The sequence below is a fragment of the Athene cunicularia genome (assembly GCF_003259725.1).
Source record: "Athene cunicularia isolate RWA chromosome 3 unlocalized genomic scaffold, athCun1 chr3_part1, whole genome shotgun sequence".
NCBI lineage: Eukaryota > Metazoa > Chordata > Aves > Strigiformes > Strigidae > Athene > Athene cunicularia.
The window spans coordinates 39,264,648-39,290,103 of record NW_020799097.1 but is presented as its reverse complement, the minus strand read 5'-3'; the positions used below and the strand labels follow the sequence as shown (position 1 = coordinate 39,290,103).

Genomic DNA, 25,456 nt, shown 5'->3' with positions numbered 1-25,456 from the left:
TCTGAAGTTTTTTTTGTTTTTTTAACAAAAATTAAACTATACACCAATCTAAGTTACAGAAACAAAAATAACCTTTATAAGATCACATGTATAAAACAAGAAATGAAATGTGATTTTATTTAAGGCAATACTGGGCTACTTCACAAATCACCACCTCAAATATATACACTGCTCCACACTACTAATTTTCTATCACATTCACAACGGATTCTTTAATACCAAATATTGTTTTAAATCTCCAATGTAGCAAACTATTTTTATTCACATTTCCATTTTTATTATGGAATCATAAATGCTTTGTATCCAATTAAAAGCAATGAAAAATGTAGCTATAAGAAAACTATTATATTTATGAGTTAACTACATATGAATATCATCCATAGATATTGGATGTTAAAATTTACAAAAATGAGAGTGTGTCAGTACGTTTAACCTATGAAATGTGATCTTATCCAGCTCCTCTCCTGTAAATAAATGCTTTATGCAAAATAAACTGGATATGGCAGACTTAGCTAGTTTTAGTTCAAAAGTTCTTAATTTAAAATGACTAAAGGACAGTTTTAAAAACTTGCTCACTTAGTTACAAATTAAAATTCCGAATATAAATGTGTCATTTAATAGTTTAGACTTACAGACTGCTGGTGGCAGCAAATGATTTACAATAATAAATATATACAAAAAAAATGTATCTACAAATAAAGAGTGCTGTTATACATGAGCAGTGACCTGGTGAAAGATACCAATCACAGACAACTCACAAAGATTTAGTTCATGGAAAGGACAATCTGATAGAAAGTTGAGGTTTTGATCGAGTATTTACAAAACTGAAGCAATTACTCTGTTCTTCAAGTCCCATAGGGATAAAAGCAAATAAGACATTTACATGACTCATGTCATGTTTTTTGCTAGATTAAATCACTTCGAAATAAAAGAGCTCCACAGTTACTAGCATGCTTGATGGCTTCCAATTCAAAATAAATTTTATTAAAGGTCACGGTTAAACACAATAGGTTTTCAGTATTTTCACTCCCCTTACTCGGTACTCATAACAATTACTTTTGCAGCTGTAACCTCTGGATTATCCTCCCAACGTCCTTCGAGCTTTCTCAAACTGACAGTAGGTTTCATTTCCTGAAGTTGCTTCAACACACACTCAGTGCAGTCTTTAAATGTCTTGTCTAAAACTATCTTCATGTTATCACCACATGGAAGCTGTGATGGGTTGGCAAACGGTACAAGGGTTTCAGTTTCAGAACATGACCAAGTGACATTACTACTTGCTACGGAGGTCTTCTCAGTGGATTTTCGTGAGTTTGAATGGGATCCTTTTTTGGTTCCACCACTATGGTAGTCTCTTTCGGTGTTCTTTTGTTTCACAGCAGACTCTTCAAGGAACTTGAGGAATGACACTTCAAAACCCATCGGCTTAAAAGAGCTCCAGTCAAAAGCTGCAGGTTGCTCTTCAGCCGTTTGAATGGCGACAGCAGTCTCTTCCTCCCTGTGCATGCTACTCACGTCAACAGGCAGTACTTCCTCAGTTTTTTCAGTTCTCCTCCTCTTATTCTGAGATACATTTTTTTCTTTGTTTGCTCTTTTTAAGTTGTTTGATTTTTGCTTCTCTGAGGGGCAGGAGCTGGTTTCCTGCAAGTCACTATTTACACTGGAAGAGATTTTTGCTTGATTTTCAGCACTTGAGCAATCTTCGTTAATCAGTTTAGTAATGAATAGTTCTGTTAGCTCATCCACCTCATCCTTCTCACCTTTTTCAGTTTCCTTTTGTGGTAACGTAGATGTGCTTGAATCATTATTGCTTGCTATCAAACTTGGTTCGGGCTCTTTCACATCACTCTTTTTATCAGTCTCCTCTTGCTCACAAGAAGATTCCTTTACTTGTGAGACAGAGAGCTTTTTAGATACAATAAGAAGATTTCGGTGTTGGGAAGTAAATGCTTTGGACAGCTTATGACATTTATAATGCCTTATGATGTTACTTTCACTTGTAACTACGGATGAACATCCCTTTATCATACACGGATACTGAGTTATGAACCTGCTCGTACATTCTGATAAGGCATCATTTCTAGCCTTTATTGAATACACATGCTTGCCACGTTTCAGTGAATAAGCCTTATTTTCTTGAACTTGCATTCCTTTTGAGTTTTTGTTTTCCAAGTTCACACTCTTCTTTCGTTTTGGTTTCACTGACAGCCTGTTACCTTCTTTTCCTGATCTGTTTTTTAGTCCTCTCTGTTTGGACTTCAGTGGTTTCTCCTGATTTGCTTTGCTTGAAATGTTTTCCTGACCTGGGGTCAGTCTCCTGGGTCTTATTAGATGATCTTTATGCTTGTCATTATGTTTGTTAAAAATATGCCTCAAGAGGTTAGACCTAGTAGCATAAATACGGTCACAGCCTTCACAGTCACACTTGAATACACCGTCATCTTCTACTTTGTTTGGCCTTATCTTAATACCGTGATCTGCCTCAAGATGTACAATGTAGTTAAGATATGCTGTAAACGAAGACTTACATTGAGACTGATCACAAGAAAACCTTCCGGTCTCTGGAGCCAATTTCATGTTTCCAATTTGCTCTGGGGTCATGTCATGAAGCTTCATATAATGCTGTATCAAGCTGGTAACTTCCTGGAAGATGCGTGAGCAATCATTCACCTCACACCTGAACTCTCTAATGGCAGGTTTGGTTTCCACCTCATCGCGTTCCTCTTTGCCTAGCTCATTCTCCTCTTCCACTTCGGCAGAGAAGGCAGGGAGGTCCGATTTGTGCACAGCTTGGTAATGAAGGATTAGGTTTTGTTGTATCGTAAAAGCTGCGAAGCAGCCCTGATGGACGCACCGGTATGGTCTATAAGGGCTGTATCTAGTGGGAAATTCCAGAGATTTTGTTACAGGCTTCCTACGTTTTCTCTCCTCTTTTTCCTTTCTGTACCGCCTAGCCTTGCATACTTTGGGTTGTGCCTGTGTACTACCAAAAGAGGCTGCATTATGCTGCTCTGGTGGAACAGAAACCGCCTGGGGAGGTTTTTCCAGTTTTTCAGGAATATTAATTTCTGGTAGTTTTTCCAATACTTTTACAGGCTCTACAACTTCCTTTACTTGAGCTTCTTTGACCAAGAGAGCTGGAGTTTTGTTTTCTACTATTAGTGTTGGCAAAGTTTTTATTTCAACAGGTCGTGGGGCTGTGTTTACAGTTTCATTTTGAGACCTTCTGCCATAAGGCCTTTTAATTTTTAATTTTACCATCTCCTCTGTCGTAAAATGATGTACAAGCTGACAGTGTGCTCGGAGATTAGAGTTTCTTGTGAATGTTTTTGGACAGGTAGCTACAACACATTTGAACGGGGCATACTTCAGTTGATGTTTCTTAATTTCTAGTATCATTTCTGCAGTGTACTGATGAACCTTGCCATAGTGTTTAAATAATGCGTCTTTTGTCATAGCACTATAATTGCAGCCTGGATCCTGACATACAAAAGGCTTATTGACTTTATCACTAAACTGAATGTTACTCGCCTCTGAAGATATCTGGATGAGGGGTTTATTTTCTGTGGACACAACAGGAACTGCTGGTGCTAGTGTATCTGCTGGAGGACACTGGGAAACAGTCTCAGAGACCTGAACGGGTGGATCATTTTCTAGTTTCAGTTTTTGCAAGCCCTCCAAAATTTCCAGCATTTGAATATCATCCTTTTGTGTTGTCTCAGACTGAGTAGAGCTACTCTTTGCAGCAGTGACGTTCCCCGCATGCATGACAAACTGTGCAGGAGTGGGTAGCTTTATACCATGTGTAGAATTTCCCAAAGAAGTCTGTGCATTATTTACTTGTGAGGTCTGTTCTGAAGCAGCAACAGGATCCTGAATTTCAGTTTTCACCTCAAGTATCTGTGAATTCATAGCAGTTTTAATTATTTCCAGGGTTTTCTCAAAGTTCTGCATAACATTGTCTTCTGAAATCTGTTCCTCCGAATTTCCTTGCACACAAGAATTCACTGCCATCATTTGGGAATCCCCATTTTCAGTTTTTACTGTTAAAGGGGGTAGTGTTGTATGAGCTTCGAGATTTGTTTTGAAGTTCTCTTTGATACTGGCCATGAATAACTGATTGTCAACATTATTGAGTTTCTGTGTGAGATTTTCCACCACTGCTTGAGAGCCACAATTTGCCACCAAGTTGGACTGAAAACTTTCTCCCTGTATTTGCACTTTTCCTTCAGTGCTTTTCACCAGAAGTCCCACTGTTGTATTATCTACTACTACTTTCTGAGACGTATTGGGTGCAAGCAAGGGCGCAGTTGATTTTCTCTTCCTCTTTGAAGCACTGGTTCCCTTCTTATTCAAGTTGCTTGATCCTGAATTCTTGGGACTACTTATAACTGAAACTCGTGAACTGTTCCCTGTGAAGTTTTGTGCTGCTGCAACAGTATTAGAAAATGAGCTAGGACCTAAGCCATTTTCAACAGTCTTTAACATTAAGCCTTCTGTTGCAAAGCCAGGCAAACTCTTGCATTCATTTATTGGAGGAATTTTGGCATTGAGGGTCCTGTTTTGGTCTGTTAGCAGGGTACTGGGGTTACAGACTGTCTGCAGCAGAGGGGACGCAGTTGAGTTGGGGAGAACAGCTGCATTTATCTGAGTTGTACCAGTGACACAACTTGTTGTAACTACATGTGGAAGTACTTCTGTGTTATCAAACGTATTTGGGATGCCTGCAGTCTCCAAGGTTTGTTTTATAATTTGATTTCCTTCCTCATTCCCACCGTTATTAAAGTTAGTCACACTGGCCCGTGGAAACATAGTCTGCAGTAAGGCTGTGGAACGATTTTCAGCTGCAAGTAACTGGAGGAATGATGGATCTTTAAAACACGTCTCTGGATTGAAGGCAGACTCCTGGGGTTGCTGCAAGTTTAATGAATTTGAGGAAAGAATCATACTGGCAAGCAAAGACTGTCCATTAGCCTGCAGAGCTTCTTGAGAAATTTCTGATCCTTCAAGGGGCTTACAGTAAGACCTCTTAGATAAGTGACCACCAAGTGATCTAGGATTAGTGAAAACTCTGAAACACCTGCTACAGATAAATTTGCCATCCCTAATTATTGCTGGCCACTTTGCCCGCTTGTTATGTTTTGGCTTCCTTTCTTTCCCATTTGGGCCCCGGCCACGATCTTTTTTCACCTTCTCTGAAGCTGGATGTTGAGTACTAGTTTCATTGAAATTGTTTTCATTACTCAATCGTGAGGGAAATATTTGATCAACAGTTTCCTCTTTTGGGAAAGCAGAAGTAGTGTTTCCTTCTAGTTGTGATGAAAAGTTATTTGTGTTATTTTCCAGTTGTGAGAAGACTGAATTCGGAGGATTCTCTGCTGATGAAGGAAAGAGAGACATTGGACCATTTTCTGCAGGCAAAGGAAGAAAAGGATCTGAGCTGCCATCAATATTCAGAGGCATAACTGTTTTTGCCAGATCATCCAACTGGGAAGGCAAATTTGCACCAGACAGATTTTCCATTTGTGAACATAAAACACTCTCAGGCTCACTTTTAATACGAGTAGACAAACTTGGATTTATGACACTTTCCATTACAGGCAACATTGGACTGGACAAATTTTCTAGGTGGGTTGGGAAAAGTGTACTTGAGACTTGTTGCACTTGACTGGAACAGGTGGGATTCAAATTAGATTTGTTCTGTGTAGTAAAAGAAGCACCACTGGGATTACCCACTTGTGATGGCATAAGATATACAATCTTCCCATCGTTCGGCACGTTTTGCAGATTGCTGGATTTTCGTGGTTTCTTGTTTTTACGCTGCATTTTAAAAGCAGCATATTGGTCAGGGTGTGCTGCCTTCATATGTTTGCCAATGCTCTGTGATGAGTTGTATGTTCGAGTGCACCCCTCAACCTGACAATTAAATTTCTGAACTGGGGCTGCTGGTGACACAGTTTGAACTAAAGAGCTATTTATATTAGGCTGTGAAGGAATAAATGTAATACTTTCTAAAGTTTTTAAAGGCAGGTTATATAGATTAGCTGCAGCCTTAATACTGTCTTCAATTTCAAGTTTGGAAATGGGTACATTGTTTCGATATCCTGCCTGATTCTGCACACTGAATGGATTTACAATGCTCACTTGTCTTTCTAAGCTTTTCGACTCAAGGTCTTCTGCTTTTAATGTGTCTGAGGTCACAGAAACAGTTTGAATATTCTGAGTCTGACTGAGGCAGTCTTCTTCCTTTCTCTCTTGGGAAACTGGAAGACAAGAGTCAACTGATGAGCACAACTGCTGGGCTCCAGGTTTAGTGGTATCTACTTTGCTAGCAGCAGCAGCCAATTTACCTCTTTTTACAAAGTTATCTCGGATCTTCTGGTTAACAGCTGGCACCTTAATGCTGCTTGCTGGAATTACCACTTCTGTCTTCACTGAACCCATAGGAGACTGCTCTGAACCAGCATTAGGCAAGGAATCGCTTTGCTCTGATATACTCACTGATGCATTTACACTTTCATTCCCTGCTGGTTCTGGTTTGATTTGATTCCAGACAACGTTTTCTCCTTCGGTAAAACTAGTTTGGTTGTCAGCCAGAGGAGATGTCAGTTCCTCTTTAACAGCAACTCCATCGGTATTTTCATTAGCTTTAGAAGGTTGACTTAAATCAGGCTGATTAGTCTGGCTCTCAGGCTGTTGCACTTTTTCAGGCTGCTTGTTGTGATCGTCAACGTGCTTTTCCAGTTCATTCTGACAACGGTATACTTTTCCACAGCCTGTGAATTTGCAGGTATAGGTATTATAGTGTTGTGCTTCGTGATCGTAGAGTAAATAGGCTTCAGAAAACACTCTGCCACATTTAGGAAACATACACTTTGCTCTGAAGACTTGATGCTCTTTCCTGTGTGTCAGCAGTTCAGCGTAACTGTTAAAACCAGCCTTACATTTCATCTGTATGCAGATATAAGGCTTGCTGCCACAGTGCATTTGCAAATGATCGTTCAGGTGAGTAACGCTTACAAAATGTCGTCTACAGTACTGGCAAATCACTTTTTTGCTTTGCATTTCAAGAAAACGTTTAGCTTCTTCATTATCTTTATGCCCCTTTGCATGTGCTATTAGATTTTTAAAATATTTAAAGCCCTTTTTACAAAATGTTACAGGGCAGGTAAATTCATTAACAGGTAGTGGCTTTTGAACTGGCACTATCTCTGGTATGTAAGGTTTATCTTTGTCATCATTCTCATCATCTGAGCCATCGTTATCATTAAACACAATGAAGTCTGTTGAGTAGAGACTGTTCTTCTTAATGGGTCGCTGCTCCTGTTTGGATACAGAATGAGTTTTCTGATTCTCGTTGGCAGTTGCTATTTTAGGTGGTCTTCCCAGTCTTCTCAGTGGTTTCATAGCAGCCAGTCTCTCTTTGCTGGATTTTTTAACATGAAAAGTTACATGGGGAACAAAGTTTTCTTTAGAATTAAAATTTTGGGCACAAATAGGGCAACTGTAAATTCCATCTTTATAATGTTTCTGTGCATGCCTAACTATTCTATGACCTAGGAATTCTTTGTCGCATAACACACAATACTGCATATAAGCTTGCCAGTTCCTAAATCTAGCTGATATGAACCCCCTCTCTCTCAGTTTTTTAATTTCTCTCTTTTTCTGCTTTTCATCTCCAATACCCTTAAGAAGGCTAGTAGCTTCATCAAAAGTGCCAGCAAGCCCATTCACAGAAGTTTCTTTAGTCTCTTCTTGGCAATCCTCAACCTTCTCATAAACTTCACTATCGTTTAGTTCATCTATTGATGACACGATGGATGCCTCCTCTCCCATCAGTGCCAGACACTGACGCTTGAGAGTTTTCCAGTCCCAGAATTCTGGATCAAAAGGCCACTGAGTTTTCAGTACAAGTAAGAGCTCACAGCGCAAAGAATTTGGTATCGGAAGATTCTCTTCATCATACTTCTGGTCAGGCTGATTATATAGCATTTCAACAGCATAATATGCATCCACAGTGGGTTCGAGAAGAAATTCACTCAGCTGACAAGCACGTTTAACCTCCAAATCATCTGGTAGCAAGCAGGAGATAGTCTTGCAAATAGATATCTTGACATCTGTATTTTCACTAGACTCCAAGCGCAACGCTTTCACGCACAGTTCAATGCAGGTTGCAAGTCCAGCACCGTCGATCTGTAAAGCAAGACTGATTTTAGTAAGGCAGCTTATCATAACCCTTGCTATATTTGTAAATAAAGGATATCATTATTCAACCCCAAGTGTCAGAAAAATGCACCTGCAGTTTATAATACTTTCTACTTTAAGAAACATTAATCTTTAGATGCTATACCTTTAGTCGCATAATTTGCCTTCATGCTGCTAGAAAGATATGTTTACATACAACTGAACCACAAATTAATAGTGTGTTCTGTCTAGTTTGAGGACGTTAGGACCATATGTTAGAGGTGTTCAGTTTACATTAGAGTAATATTGAGCCTTTCCCATGAAATAAAGCCTGCCAGTTGTGTCACAGTTATTTGATATGAGCTTCTATGGAGCATTAAGTTAACACTAGGTAGAATTCGACTGGCAAAAAGTGGTACAGCTAAAGTAAGAGAAGCACATGATTGTCAAAAAGATCTGTAATTTGGAAATCACTTAAGGTATAAAGGTTCATTTTTATTTTTAAAATTATGCCACTTCAAAATCAACTGATCTCAGCTGAACACATGGCTTCATTCCAACTGAAAGTAACAAGTTAGATGTTCCATTGGTCATGTGGTCTTTCCTCATTTATACACTCAGTCAATGTAAATTATGTTTATGTCCACTTCACAGTCCCTTTATGCTGCCAAGGATACACAGAAAGGCTGCGGCATACTGGAGAATAAAGTCCAGTGAATTTATGAATGCACAACCTACTACCCACATGGTCTCAAATTTCTGCCATCAATGAAATGATCCACAGCTCGCTAGAGATAAATTGGTATGGCATGGAGCAGATAGAGCTCTTAATATCACAAGCCTCTGCGAAAGTTAACTGTAATTTAGTTCAAATCTGTAGCAAAAACCAACTTTAAGATTAGAAGCTCATGATTAGCTCTAGCAGAACACTGCAAAAGGAAAAAAGGAATTTTTATTCTTAGAATTAATACACTGAGTTATATAGAAATCTCCCGACTAAAAGCTTTCAGAAGAGGTCAATTTGGCTATAAACATTAAATAATGCAACTACTACTGAGAGGAAACTAGGAAAATCAGATGACAAGGTTAGCTGAGATAAGACTTTTAATATGACACTGGATTTAAGTCCACAAAAGGCAAGAATTTCATTTATCAAAACAAACTGCCTTCTTAGTTGTAATTCAAAAGTTGATTTATGTTTTTGTTTTTGTTTTTTTTTTTAAAAAACCTTTCTGTAATTTTCTTAAAATATTAATATACAGCCTTAATTTCATCTCCTTTTTTTTTTTCTCTCCATTTTCTGTAATATCTGAAATACGGAAAATAATGAAGAAGGAAGTTAGGACCTGCTAACAGAAAACACCTCATTTAGAGAACATGTAGAATAGTAGAAGGCTGTAACCTCACTTTTAGTTTACTTTCATCTCAATTGTAGCCTCTAGCTCTTCTGCTTATCATCTTTTTTTTTTTCCCCCAAAGGAACAAAGAATTTTTAATGATTCAAAATGAATCAACTTAAAGTTTACCTGCAGAAAGAAGTTGCTACAGCCTTTCCTAAAATCAATTAGGACTGCCCCAGAGCTGATGCGACACAAAGAGACAGGATGTCTAAGCAGCTTTCATAAAAGTTTTCCTGACCACAGTTCCATTAAAAGTGCCAAAAATATTCTTTCAGGAGTATCCTTACCTCTGAATTAATTACTTTAATCAGGAAGAAAATGTGATAAACAGTCTTAGTTAACACAGAAAGTTGTCGGCATCTCTCTAGATACACTTGAATAGAAGGCTCTACCCTTTGCTGCAGTTTACTCCAGAAAAGAGTCAGTTCCCTAGAACAAGAGAACAATATTTCAGGGCCAGCAACGCAACCACTAATCTGATCACAAGAAATGCAAGGTTGAGAACAATTTCTATTTTGTCTTTGGGAAAGAATGTGAATTTATTCACACCTTATCTTATGGAGAAAAGCTTTTATTAATATACCCGCATTATTGTATCTAATTTTCAAAACTATTACAATGACTCAATTCCAGAAGGACAGATCAGAATAAAATTAGTATCACCACAATTTATGCTACATAATTTCCAGACTCATTGTGTGGTCTTGAAAAAAAAAAAGAGTATTGCAAAGTAGTTTACTCTTCAATTCACAGACTGGAATTTTACACTTCTGAATTCTTAGTAAATACTAACAGCTATAGGAGGATGGTTTTCTCTGTAGTAGATACATTTTTCTTGAGTTACATCTGTGATTTAGTGAGAAATTAGTCCTCAAAGCCAAACAGTATTACTGTATCTACAGTAACTCACTAGTTCATTCCTCCTTAGGTGCAATGTATTTAGTACCTTGTGGAATGGTGTAACCCCCCAAATTTTAGCAGAATCTGCTAAAGCTAAATCCTTCATTACCAAATATGCTCCTGCTGCTGCACATAAAGAGGAGGTGCACAGACCAAATCTTTCAGGAATCATACAGGTTTGGAAGTACAACCAAACTGTTAACAGTTGGAAATTCAGACCGTAACAGCTCAAATATTTGCCAACAAAGACCAGTTCTTTGTTCCCACATTAACAAAAGCAAGCCCTAAACAATAAGTATCTTCATCTAGCTTATTATTTTGGCTATAGTAGTAAAGAGCTACTTCTTTTCTAGAAGTCTGTTAGAGAAAGAAATACTGTTATGAAATAAGGACAGATGAGAACAGTACTTATGCATTAAATGTTGACATAATGCTGACTAGCTGTCTGCAGATATTAAATTCCTTGTTTCTACAGTGTAAGGTTATTGTAAAGAAAAATTATTAACCAGCCACTGGTATTTGTAAACGCCTCATCATATATGCAGCCTTCAAATTCCCATAATGGAAGCTGATCTTGTCAAATACCTTTTCTTTTCTTTTCTTTTCTAGCTTTCCAAGAGCCTTATCTCCTTCCTGTTTAGCTCATAGACTTTATCAGCTAAAAAAAGTTAATGTACAGCTTATGTATCAGCTCTATCTTCCCTAAACTAATTTTTGTTCCACTAGACAGAAGACAGTATTTAAACTCACCAGGCACAGTACATCTCTCCTTGCTGCAGCTGGCGAGATAAAAATGCTGCACATAAAATCAGAGCACTTTTTTCATCTCCATCAGATTCTAGGTTACAGATCATTTCTAGAGCATCTTTGCAATCTACTTCGGCAATCTAGAAGGGAGGAAAGAAAACAAGACCAAGACTAAAAAAGTGGTTTCACTTTCAGGCATACAGTCATCTGATCCTATACAAAAAGACAGTAATTTAGAATTTAGTGAGTATTTAACTCTATCAGATAGAGATAAGTTTGAAAGCAAAACGGTGTGTTTCTAGATAGCGTGTCAAAACTGATTATGCCACCAGAAAAACTGTTTTATTAAAGTGCATATAAACTTATTTATCAGACAGAAGACTTAATTGTTCTACAGTCCCAGTCACTTAAAAATTTTAAAGTACATTGATTATTCATATCTATTACATCCATATGATAACTGTCATAAGCTAATTTATAACTAAATTGCAGCCTCACACAAAAAGATTACCACCTGAAATTCTAACCCCGTTTACTAGTCACTGACATTATTACTGTTTTAATGCAATAGCTGGGCAATTAATGAATCAAAAGTTTAACATGAATGTGCCAGTATTTTACAAAAATTAAAGATAAATAAAAAAGGGAAACTCTACAGTAAGAAGCAGGGCAACTGAATGCTCTTCTAGAAGAGCATTACGGTCTCTGCAGTGTAACTTACTTGCCTAAGCAACATTGGAAACACTTCATTTTGTAGCAAAACAAAGGAAAAAACACAGTCACCCAGTAGTGCTAGACAGACAGTTTTATCAATACTGAATTAGCACGCTTGTTCTTAACAGCTACTGTCTACTTTGATTTGCAGCAGACTGGTTCAATTGCAACAATTACATGCTGGTATTTATTTTTTGACATTGGCAGTTGAAGAATAACTTGACCATTGCAATATCACTGTTGGAAGTCTCTCTTGAGATATCACAAGACCATGCAAGCAAAGCAAGAAACAGAAGTGCCCACCAAAACATCCAGCTAAGTCTTTGGGTAAGGTGGCAGCACAGCTTGATTGGGCACCGTGGTATCCAGCTATTGGTCCAGCAATCAAACTGCAATTTTGTAGAGTACAGTAACTCGTTTTTTCCTCCAAATTGACACTTTGTAAATATACTTCGCTGAACATTACTTGAGTTGAAGAACCTCAAGTCATCTTCTCAAGAAAACTGCATTTCTTAGGACCTCAGAGAGGACAGATTAACATAACTGTAATATCAATTTAGACTGAAGATCTGCTTTGCTCGGTGCTCCATCTCAGACAGGAACCATCAGTTAAAAGCTTAGGGAAGAATATGGGAAACAGCTTACAATAAAGGGATTTTTTTTTTCTGAAATGTTTTTCCAAACTCTTGGAGTTCCTATAGGACCCAGCTTCCAGCAAAGGTCTGTACAGGTCCAGCCGCCATCAAGTCTTTTAAGTCTAGCATTTCACATACCACAGATTTGAATTCTTCACATTACTGAAGAACCTATTAGACTAATCCAAGCTGCAAATGAGCTCAAATGCTACTTTTCTGCACATTCTGAATTGATATGAAAATTTCCATACCACTAAAGAGTGAGCTGTCCATCTTAGCAGTTTACCTTTTTTTCCTCATTTTCTTACTGCTCTCACATTATGAAATGTCTATCCTTCTCAGTTCAGAAGTCCATCTTGACATGTTAAGAGTATATTTGGTAATACATGAACTTTCCAGAATGGTTAGTAATAGTGTAAACAGTGCTGCAGCTGAAGCTGTAAAGCTGAGCAACCCAAGATATCCAGTGTTTGGAAATACCTGAATTAGGCTCTCTGACAATCTGGTTTGAACTTTTCCCTATGTTATGGCATCCCAAGAAACAAGGCTACCCCGTTCCTTTTGTCCACAGGATTCACAGTTCATTCACTGACTGAGCCCATCCTGCTTTGGGAGTGTGGTGGGGTTGAGTAATGAAGGAAGCACGTCTGTAGGGTCACAAAATCCAAGTTTCATTGAGCCTTCAGCAAACAAACAAGAGATTGCACAGCCCTGTCACAGCTCCCCCTGAGCCTGTTCTGGCAGGGCCTACAGCAGCCAGAGCTGGGAGGGTAAAACTGATCTAATCCTACTGAGCATTAGAAGAACATGCCCAGTAAGAAGCTGTCAGAATTTAGTCTATGTCCAGGGTAGGAAATTTATCCAACTCTAATCACTGCATATTTTTCGTCCCTTTAAGATCAATTTCAAATGCTTAATACTTATTATGAACATAAAAAGATGACAAACAGACAGCAGAGAGATGCAGTCAAGAAAGCTGACAACTGCAGTTAGTTTTCCTTTAAGAAGGAAAAAAGGTCATAAAGCTTTGGGGTGGGGTGAGAAACAAAGATGTCACCTGAAAGAATGCAGAAGAGCAAAGCTGTCATCTCTTGACTTCTACATTTAAAAAAGAAGGATTTTATATTTCAAGCCAGATCAAATATCTGATTTCACCTTCAATTTCACCCAAGCATTTAGGTTAAGAAAAGGTTATATTTATTCTCTGAACTGAAACTAACATTTAAAGGTCCTCATTCTATGTACTAGGTTCTACACAAAAAGCTACAGTTAAAATAATGAGAGTGGGAGAACCATTATCTTCCTTACTAACAGGATCTGAGGCAGTTTTAAAATACTTCAACAAAATCAAAGTTATGGCAGAGCCAGAAAATGCCTACGAGCGGCTTAATATTACATTTCCACAAGTGTTTTAATTGCATCATTACTAGTCAGTTTAAAAGTGACTCAAAAGAAAAAAAATACCAAAAATATTTTAATCATATTTTAAAAGAAAAATGTCCTCTACAAAAACCCAGCCTATGATTAATGACTTTATTAACATTAAAGAAATAAGTCTAATTAGTTCTTAATGTTTTACTTACTTCTTCCATTAGCTTTTCATTTGGTGATCCTGAGCAAAGACAGACCAGGTAGGTTTGCTTGAAATTGCCTTTTGCACTGATTTCTGGATGGTCAGAGCACAGTTTTGCCAGGGCAGTAGCTTGAGTTAATTGCTTCGTTTTCATTAGGTGCTTAATACGCATATCCAGCAGAACAGGGCCTTCAAACACTAAAAATTCATTCACTTCAAAGAAAAACAAGCCAAAATATTACATACACATTTCACAACAGGTTACAGAGTTAACAGATGGCATTTACTCATTCATGGTCAACCCCTAAAATTTATACATATCAAAAAAGGTACAAAGAGTATAAAGCACAGACGAGAACAAGCGTCTCTGAGAACTGTACTTGTTTATTATAAGGATTCCCTCCTACAGGAGACCTTTTGCATGTTTTAATTCATTCTAATTTTTTTGCAAAATAGCTGCACATGAAACCAATTCAGAAAGCATATATTTATTAAAATATTTAGATACCATTAATTAAAGTTCCACAGTAAGACAAATAACACAAAACCACCTCAGTCACATCCTTCTTTACGTGTTTGTGCTATGTCTTTGCTAATAGTTGCCTTTTAAAGACTCTGCTATGAAAGGATGTGACGAGTGTAGAAGCCTCTGAAGTTCTTTGTATTGGGGTTGAATATTTTGTATTACACATGTATACAATGCAGTCAAACTCCTTTGAAAGTTTTTCAGCTAAAAGGATTTCCTACAAAAAAGATGCTTGTCTTGTATACACTTGACTGTGTATAGTTTAAAACTCAAAGACACAGGTATTTTAGTCAACTGTACTCTGTAGATATGCTGCTACCAGAGTTAAAACTCTGCTGTCTATGCTAACAATTTAACTCTAGGTTCTTCAGTGGAAGGTGTTAGAATCCTACAAAAAAGGGGAGCACAGGGTAATGTTCCTACTCTTATGTATACATCTCAGATTTCATCCAGATCTTCAAGATCAAAAATTCTTCATCTTTGAAACATGAGGTTCAGTACTACTACCAAAACACTTAAAATTAAATTAAAACTGTATAGACACAGAGACAATTTGATTTCGTTTAATCCTTTTAACACCAACCCTCCCCCTCCAAGACAACTGTTTCCACTAGCTAGTTACATACTACATGAAAAAGCTTTATGGTTTTCAATTACCCTCATCTTAATTTCATGACACATTCCCTCATCTTTTAGAAACATCATAATTTTCTACTGTTCTTTGTTTTAGTTCTTTACTCAAAAACATCAGAGTCATGACATTCTTTGGATGTTAGGGTAAAATCTCAATCTTTTCTAATAAGATTTCTTCCAGCCTTTGAGCAGTTTCATCTCACCCCTTCCTGAAACCATCTGGGCATCTGCAGTGCTCACTTTCTGACATATCTTGGTAGAAACATTTGTTATATTCCTCTTCATTTACTCCCCTTGAGTTTCACTTGAATCAAGTTACCTATTTGCCTAATTTATATTTTCTTGACTTTCAAAGTCCTGTTCCATCTTGATGAAATAATTAATTTCAGCATCTGCAAAATTAATTACCTTTCAACTATTTGGAGTGTTAGTATACCAAACATGAAGCTTACTGAAAGAAAAAAGATCATCTCATTTTATTCTTTGCTTCCTCCCATCCTAGTTAGTTTTTGATTCATGACTGTCTTTCATTTTATCTCATGATTTCTCCTTCTTCTAGCTACTTATGCAGGATATTACTAAAAGCCCATCTTGCAATCGAAATTAGGTCAACCGTTTTCTTTTTTTATCATTTTAGTGCACAGAATTTTAGGGTAGAAAATACCGTCTTTTGCAGAAATCAGGCCTGTTAGACCTCATCATTATCTTTCATGCATTCTCCGATTTATGGTTGAATTATTTCAACCAACTTGTTAGTTATTTGTTCAGGATCCTTGTGCACTATTACAAATGATCAGTGATGGCTCACTGATGTGTAAGAATATTCAGTCAAAATACAAGTTCGTTCTTCCTCTCTCCATGTTGATGAAGATATGACCAGATTTTTATTCATGTAGGAACAAAGGAAAACTAGAGCACACTAACAGACAATTGGTAGATGGTAACCATTTTTGTGTTTATCACAGCATATGTGCCTTTTAAGCAGCAGAATAAATGTTCCTTTAATGTCATTACTAATGCCTTATATAAAACGTTCATACTCTTGTCAACCCACAAATGACCCAGTGATAAATTACATTCAATAGTTTTAGCCTTGCTCTTCCTCCTACCAGGTACCAGTAATCCTTTCACCCACAATGCTTATTCTCAGCTAGTCTGTCTGGAATAACAATGGAACATTTTATCTTATTTCTGTAACAAGATATAGGAAGACCTTAGACTTTAAGCTATATTGGTAACCCAAGACATTTCACTGTGCTTTATTATCATAATTACCGCATCTAGTATTTTAGAGACTGTGTTCTATCTCCTAGCCCTCAGTAATCCCCTTCCTTTAGTGTTTACTGCTTCAGCCAGCATACCTTGCGTAAGCATCGGAACATTTTCTGTTACCTTCTCAACAAGATACAGGAAGACCTCAGGGTTAAAGCTACATATTAGCTCTTAAGTCTTTATTCTAATCCAAGTGATTATAATCATTACAGTTAACATTTGAAAGCTTATTCAAAACAAGTTTTAATTATATTTATTTTGTAACTGAACTATGTATTACAGAGACAAGAAACAGTGCCAAGGTTGCAAGAGCAAGTCTATAGTTAGGAAGAGTCTCAAGGATAAGTTTTGAGTTCTTTTTAACATTTTATAAGCAGATTTTATTGTGCAATGTCTATTTCATAAGTTACTGCACATAAATTGTTAGTTTACCATAAAAAATATAACTCGATAAAAATGCTTTTTTAGCACAAGTTACTTAACCTCTATGAGCACAAAACCTTAAGTATTTAATGAGAATGATACAGTTTTATCAGTAGCATGATTCTTGGAGGAATTATTAAATGTCGGTTTTGTGCAATACTCCTCCATTCATTAAAATTCACAATCTTATCTTTGTGCAAGGCATGAGCAAAATTCAAATAAAAATTCAGAACATGAGAGAAAAAGAGACAGATGACCCCTGACAGATGGCACTATGATCTACTAACACTGGCAAATAAACTTGGAGATACTGGGATCTAATATTTTTGACAGTTTCCCCGTTATTCCCTTGAATCCAATAGCTGGAGTCTCAGATCTTACTACCAAGTGATTCCACGTCAAACCCGCAAGAACTATTATGAACTTTTATTACAGGTAATGCTTATACCACACATGAATTAAAAAAAGAGAAAACAGAAACCACAGATTAGTAGCAATAAGTTCTCTATGGTGGACAGTCCACATGTATGTCACATTATGGCTGATTGGAGGACTTGGGAGAGCACAAAGCAAAGAATTTTTGCCTTACTGAAAGCACTCACAGTCCTACTAACTCTACCCTTTGTCAGTTCTTGGGCAGGTATAGATTAATCTACCACAGATGTTTTTCTTCTCAACCTCACTCTGACCAATAAGGATGAAGGCAGGAGGTGAATGTACATGTGGACTATCCATCTCAAAGAACTTCAGTTACTAGTCAGTAACCTCTTAATCTTCAAGTGTTAGTCCACATGTGCGTTCACACCATGGGTGACTCTGAACTGTACTTGATACTTTCATATTTACCTGGAGCTGGGTCTCAGAATCATTCATGCAAACAACACAATTCTGATGAATGCAGCACCAATTCTGGATGCTTCTACGATGGTATATTGTCTGGTGAAAGGGTAAAAGAAGTTCCAGGTGGCTGCTTTGAATATACCCAGGGTGCAAACACTTTTTTCTTTCTTACTTTTTTTTTTTTTTTTTCCCCTCCAAAAAAAAGTGAGGCTGCTGGTATCATTTGACTTCTGGTGGCAGATGTTCTGATTACTGGAAATAGCTCCATGCTGGCTGTTTAAATTCTAACCCGCCTGTTAGCCAGCTTTATAATCTCTGAACAGTGATGGTTGTATCCTTGATCCTCTTTTCAGTGCGACATACTTCAGGAGTCTGCTACTACATTTAAACATGAAAAATTCAAAAACTTAATTCCTGGCATCCAGATTTAAATCTCTAAAGATAATCAGAATTAGATAAAAAAAAGCAGAAGCAGCCTGGCTTTTTGTACGGTTATCTCAGCTTCTTTTCCTCCACTCACCCTCAGTACCATCTGAGGAGATAACAATGACTGCTTCAAAAGATTTCACCATCACTACAAGAAAACGACAACCTCGAGGATGGAAAACCAGGTTCATGCTGAAGAGCACAAGACACACTTGACAGAAATTGAAGATGGAGGTGCAGTAGTAGAGTGTTTTAACATTGTATATGCTATCACATAACCCAAACCATACTTCAACTTTCAGCTAAGCATAAGGCTGAACAGGTTAGTCACAAAACTTCAAGAACATTCATTCTGGTTGTCATTAAATCAGATCAGCATCAGTTCATGATAAATATCAGTCTTGATCTCCAATTAAGCTAGCTGGTAGTTTAGGAAGAGGCCAGTAAGACAAAAGACCCACTACCATGCAAAGAATTAAGACTTTTACTAAGGTTTCCTTCCCTAACCAATTAATGAAGCAGAGAAACATGGAAAATTCTTCTCTCCAAATACAAGTGCTTCTAGTTCATCATATGGAATCTCAAGAAGAAAATGCAGTTGTGCAGCTGAAACCTGAAGTTGTAGCGGGTCCAGTCAACATGCAAATGCAATGCAATGTCTGATAGCAATATGAAAACAGCTGATGAGTGCTAAAGCAAGTGAACCATTTACTTTCAGACTAGTCAGTGATCACAGCTAATACTGCCTTCTTGAACGTTATGATGTGGCTATTTTATTTTCACACGTCTATGATATCCTTCCATATTTCCTTCTGCTTTGGTACTGAGGCTAGTTGTTCCCACTCAGGTCGATGGAAACTGGTTGAGTGTTGCTCCACAGCAAAAAGTGTTACTGATGTGCACATAAGGGATCTCTGAAAAATTATTTGAGAAGATTGGTACTTTGCTATCTTCGTGACCCAAGAGAATCATATAACTTTGGGTGATCTCTCAAGTCTAAAATGTCCACGATGCTACGTAGACAAAACTCAAAATTTGATAAGATATGTTTTAAAGGCACAGGAGATAGGTTTAGATGGAAAAAGAAGAAAATTCACATGAACAGAAAGTAGTTTACAGCTCCTGAGAGCTAATATTATTGAAGAATCATAATCTGATTTGAGAAGTTGCAGGCCTAGTCACATAATTGTTGTGGGTCCTCTTGGGTAAAGACACAGGCAAGGGACAGAAGCAAGAAACAAAGAAGATAACGCAGAACTGGAGGAGGGATCTAGGATCTCTCTTTTTCTCACTGAACTGCTCTGAGGGAGTGGAAGATCCCCTGGGTGTTTTTCAAATGAATGTAAATTGATCCATGACAATACCAAAAATATTCAGGAAACTCAAAAGGAATTTCTCTCAGGAAATCTCTCAGATGGCAGCCATGAGTAGTGCTGTCAACTCCAGATGTCCACTTAGGGGGCCCACAAATGACATCCAGAGATCCTGCTGACAGTTCAGTTTCTGCAAATAAATTCTCTTTGGAGTCACCAGTCAAGAATAGGAAAAAATACATTCCTCAGCTCATTAAGAATCCAAATTCCCATTTCCAGGCTAGTCTTCCATACAAAACAGATTAGCATTGTGGGAACAAGCACAGCCCCAAATGACTATGCTGATGTCTTATTTCCAAGGGTAAGAGAGAAATTTTCTTCATAAACAACTCAAGTTGGGTATCAGTATTACAACAGAACCCAAGAGGAGATTCTTTTTTATTTGGTGACATCTATTGCACATAATCTGTAATTTAAACCAGGTTTCCCAACACTGATGGTCAGATATGGGCTAAAAATCCAGGTCAATGCCAATGTTTGTAACCCAAGCAGGTGACAAATCAAGTGGCTGGAGAATATTTCCAGTGTGAGAAGGTATTATCTGTGCACACAAACACAAATCTGTATCTACTGTATGTACGTAGTTCCTGCAGTACATTTCAAGACAGATTTTACTATTTTATATCATAGTACTCTATGAACATCTTGTAGTAATACCCATCAGCAAATAAATTAGTGACAAACATCCTGTTCTCATCAGTGCTTCAAACAACTGGGTGTCCATACTCTCACTTTTCCTTAGTGCATGAATCCTTTACAGACATACATTCATGAGAAAACTTAGCTGTGCCCAGTGCAGTCAGGAGTAAGGCAATGACATGGCACTTAGAGAAGTGTCCCTAACAACACAGGAGGTGAGTATTACCTGATCGTATTTAGGTGGAACCCATGCAACAATCCATTCCCAAAACTAGGGGAGCAAGAGAATAGTCTGGTTCAGATAAGTCTTCTAACTACAGTCAAGCAAATGCACAAACCAGCTATGCTGTGTGGTCAAAGAAAATGAAGTTGTCTCTCACAGTATGTCCTGAGTTTGTACAATTTGAAAACAGAGCAATTCAAAAGGATCTGTGTCTCAGATGAAACAGACACCTAGCTGTGCTTCCTACAGGAGATGCCAAGAGGCAAACAAACCTTCAGGAGTCAACAGAGGCCTTCTAGAAGAGACAATCACTGACCTAAATTCAGATATCCAGTTATGTCAAAGATTCTGAATAGGTTATAATTATTCTGAATAGATCATAATTAAGACTATCAAGACTGACACAAAATAAAACAAACAAGAAACAACTGAAACAGGGGCAACAAAAGCTTAAGAAAATGATAAAGAAAAAAGCCTCCAGACTCAACTAGTTCTTTCATCTCCAACAGATAAATGTTTATGCTAATCACTACTCAAAGACCAAGTTCATCAAATCTGCCAAATGATAACAACCCAGTGTAACAAGCTGACTACTTAAGTACCTGGAAAATTTTGAAATAGCACACGGTAAAGGCAACATTAAGAACAAAACCAAAATCCTGTATATGAAGTTCACAAATATTCCAAAGACTGTTACAGTGGAGTGAAGCTTGAAGACTGCTGAGAGACAGTTGTCCACTGGAAGAGGTAAGTGGTAGCCAGTGAGTGTGGATTACAGACAAGAAAGCCAGCTCTCTGGGCAACGGAATTTTGGTATTACTAAAATACCCTTCAAATTAGCATGATGATGACACAAAACAATGCAGTATTACAGAGGATGACAATAACTAGAGAAGAGCTTGTTAACTGAGTAACAAAACCCTGGATATGTAGTATGACAATCTTGTTGAATTGTCAACAAAACCAGATTCACAAGGGATTTCTTAATAAATCTCAAATACAAGGCAAGTAAAATATTAATTAAATCTCTCTCTTAGAAGTACCTTACTGCTAAAGAGGACTAGAAGGTGGTTGATATGAAGCTAATAAAAGGGTACTCTGGGGGACTCAGAGAAATGCATACCAATCCAAAATCTGTATTGGAAGCATAATAAAAATTATTAAAAGCAGCAGCAAAACACAAATCTTACGGAAGAGTAACCACGCCTTTTGAAGAAAAAAAAAAAAAAATCACATTATACATTTACTGGATTTATCTGACAGAATTATGATAATATGAATAAGGGAGATCCAATTAATTTTCTAAAGACATTAAAAGAAGTCCCTCAAAACCCCCTAAAGATGCCAACCTATCTTGGTAGTAAAGAGGTGGATAAATCATAAGTTAAAAGGAAAAAAAGAAAACAAACTCTCAGTGGGTTCCCTGAGGATCTGTACCAGGACTTCTGCTGTCCAGTATTTTTATAAATATTTGGAAGAGAGATAGAGAATAAGATGACAAAACATGTTGATAAAAGCAAGGTAGTAAAAACATGCCAACTGTAAAAGCCTGAAGGACTACACACCATATCAGCCCAACAGTCAAAATTGAAAGGTTGATAAAAACGTCTAAGTGATTATCAAGGGGCAAAAATGCTATCATAACCATACATACAGAAAAACAGTCTGTGTGTTAGGGGAAAATCCTAACACTGAAACAGGTACTACTCCTTAAGAAAGAAATTGGGACTAAACTAGAGAGATTTAAGAAAAAATTGGTTCACTGCTCAGTCAAGAAGCACATCCAGTATTAGGAAACATTATAAAGGGAATGTAGAATGAAGTGGAAAATCAGTACAGCTCTATGTTGACTGCTGAATAAACCTTTGGTCCTCCATATGAGGAATGAGACAGTAAAGCTAGAAGACAGTATGGAATAAAGACACTACGAAAGAGAGAAGATGTGATACGACAACAATCTAACAAATCATGTCTTACTGAAAAGATGCATTCATTAAAAGATGCAAGAATAGTTTGCTTTTTAATAAATAAAGAATACCACACAAAATGAGCAGGCATCAGTCTAAAAAGAGGCAAGACAGTAAGAGGAACTACTTTACTTGATATGAGAACTGTGTAACTCTGCCACAGACATCTGGTTGTGATGGTTCCAACATAAGGATTCCACTTCTGAATTGCAAATAATTAACAATGGAAATAATACATCAGGAATATATCACTGTATGCCTTTGCTGATCATACTCTTCCCTATGCAACTGCTGTTAGCCATTCTCAGAACACTGGTCTAAATTGATCTTCATTATCAGCCCTCTTTGCCTTTCATAACTACGTAAATGCGATGCTCAAAAAGAGTATTTTTGTTTGTTTTATGTCAATCTTTGTCTACCAGTACTGACCTTAGCTCATCATAAAATAGCCTGTATGTAATCTCCCTTCACATGACTTATAAAGAAAATAGCAAGAGACCTCCAGTTATGGCATTTTATGCAAAATACCAACATTATTTGTATATTCCTATGAATATACTGTCTTAATTCAAATAATTTTACAAGTATATTTATTTATATAGCTTATAAATTATTACATAAACTATATTCAACAAAATACTTCCATATATCTTAATAACACTTTAATATAATATAAAATGAAGCTTATTTTATCCCAATCGGCATTTTAAATTTTACCTTTATCTGGATCCAGTTGTTCTTGGGAAAGAATACCACACAACACTGGGTTCTTCCACACTCCTTTCTCTTGTGTAAGTGTAGTTAAAATATGCAGTTCCCGGCTGCCGTTTTCCATCAAGTTCTTATGAGCCACCTGAACAATATATTTTACAAAATAAAGTATTGTTAATAAAAAAAATGTGTCTTTTATACTCCTTTATACCTTCTGTCAAAAAAACTCTTTACCAGATAAAGAGTTAAATATATAACAAAACAATCTTAATATTCAGCCTATATAGGTTCTACTTCTGCCTCTGTTACCTAAGATTTAGGCATAGAAACAACAACAGAAAAAAACTGAGTGCCCCAAACTTGCCTTGAGATTTGTTAACAGGCTACTTCTTAAATCTGGAACTAGATTTTGAAATAGGCCTCCCTTTCAAAAATAGATGGGCAAATTCTCTGGTAATGTACTGGTCTGGAACCAGCTGCCTAAACTCTTCTTTTTTTCAGACTCTTCAGCAGATCAATTTTTATGCACTGGAGACGCTGAAAAAAAGCTATCTTTGTAAAGGCGAAAGATTTAAGCTGTAAGACCTCACCACATGGTTCTATGCAAATATAATGAAGGCAGACTGGAGTCTTAAAATCCATTAAAATAGTTTCTACTGCATTTAGCTACTAGGATAGACTCTGGACACAGAGGGATGCTTGGGGGAAAATTAAATACCTTGAAAAATCTGTGGCTTGCACAGCAATGTGCAACTAACATTAGTCCTAAAAAAAAAAAAAAAGAGAAGGGCTCATCTCGCTTTTCTTTTACTTTTCCACCTGCTCTGAAGGCTGTGGAAGTTCCCAGCACAAAATACACCACTTCAGAACTGATTTACATCAGGCAGTTGCTAGTCAAAATTCACTCTAAAAAATCAGCCTTGCATCTTCCTACATTATTTAGGCTGAGAACCCTGAAGTAACTGTATTCCCTCCTTCACCTTAACTCCCACATTTTTTTTTAAAAAAAACTGTAGGCATGAACTCCCACTACATATTTCTGATAAATACAGAGAGGCAGAACTAGTTTCAACACCCTCTTTAAAGCAGAGCTCTAATCCTTAACCTGCTAGAGCCCTGTAGGAGATCTAACAATCCTGCAGTATCGATAAATCTTTCACTCATAATTAATCTGAAATTTAAAACCATAAATAGTAAAGAATTACTTATACAATATTATTTCATTTTGAATAGTGCTAATAGACAAATATCTTTTAAAACATAACCTCTCCTACAAGTATCTAAACATTTTTTTCCTCCAAAGCTGCTGTATGAACTATGACAGACAAGTGATACAGCTGACAGCAATTACTGCAGAGTACATAGAATTTCCAGCTGAAGGGCTTGATCTTTATCAGCCACCAGGAAACAAGTCTACAGACATGTCACATACTTAATATCCCTCAGTTTTCAAACCATTCTTAAAAGCTATTAAGTCTCTCTTTCATGAATCAAACTCACCTGTACAAAAGCCTGAAATTCTTCCCATTTATTTTCAGGTAAATCAAGAGGCAGACACAGTAGAAGTTCAATACAGCTTCTAGAAAGCAAATAGGAATATTATTTGACGCAATTTTTGGCTTTTAAGATACATAATCAACAATTCTTAATTTTAGTATCCAAACAGTTGTTTCAAATGCTAAAGCCATAAAAGTCTGTTTTTTCTGAACATAAAAGAAAAGGTGGTCATGCACACTCTTGCAGAAGCTGTAAAAGCAAAGGCTCTAAAACCCACTAACAATAAAATTAAAAAAAAAATAAAAAAAAGGATTGGTCACTGAAGTCCAACCCTGTAGAAGCCTGTGTAAATTGATACACTTTCAGACTGCATGCAGATCAATAGTAGCAAAGTGTTTCAAGCCAGGGATGTTAGTTTGCCCTAGATCAGAGGAGTCCTTCTTAAGACTGCTCCATTTCCAACAATCAAATATATTCTCTCTCACATACAACATTCACTATGAGGAAAGAAGGTGCTTCCCAACCTATTTGGAATTTCTACAGATTGTGAAAGCATTTAGGCAGTGAAAATTTAATACCATACAAGTTATTTTTAGTTATTTAACTGAAAAACATACTCACAGTGCTAAACGTTCAAGCACAAAGGCTACATTTTCACACTCAGAGGTAAGAAAAGGTCGTGCTTTAACGTAACTTCGGATAGCCACTGTATACACCTCTAACAGGGGCAGAGGGTCTTCTGATGTTTTCCACTTTTCTGCATATTCCAGCAA

General features: G+C 37.1%; 1 protein-coding gene across 1 annotated transcript; it reads right to left on the bottom strand.

Moving 5' to 3' along the window:
• Nucleotides 1–596: 596 nt before the first annotated feature.
• ZNF292 (zinc finger protein 292) lies at nt 597–25,456 on the bottom strand. The gene is made up of 7 exons (XM_026844915.1): nt 25,305–25,456; nt 24,687–24,765; nt 23,193–23,328; nt 14,164–14,366; nt 11,235–11,371; nt 9,872–10,013; nt 597–8,193 (listed from the first exon to the last, which is right to left on the bottom strand). Exons 3-7 carry the CDS (start codon nt 23,308–23,310, stop codon nt 1,033–1,035), a joined length of 7,761 nt encoding a protein of 2,586 aa, XP_026700716.1. The 5' UTR covers nt 23,311–23,328; nt 24,687–24,765; nt 25,305–25,456; the 3' UTR covers nt 597–1,032.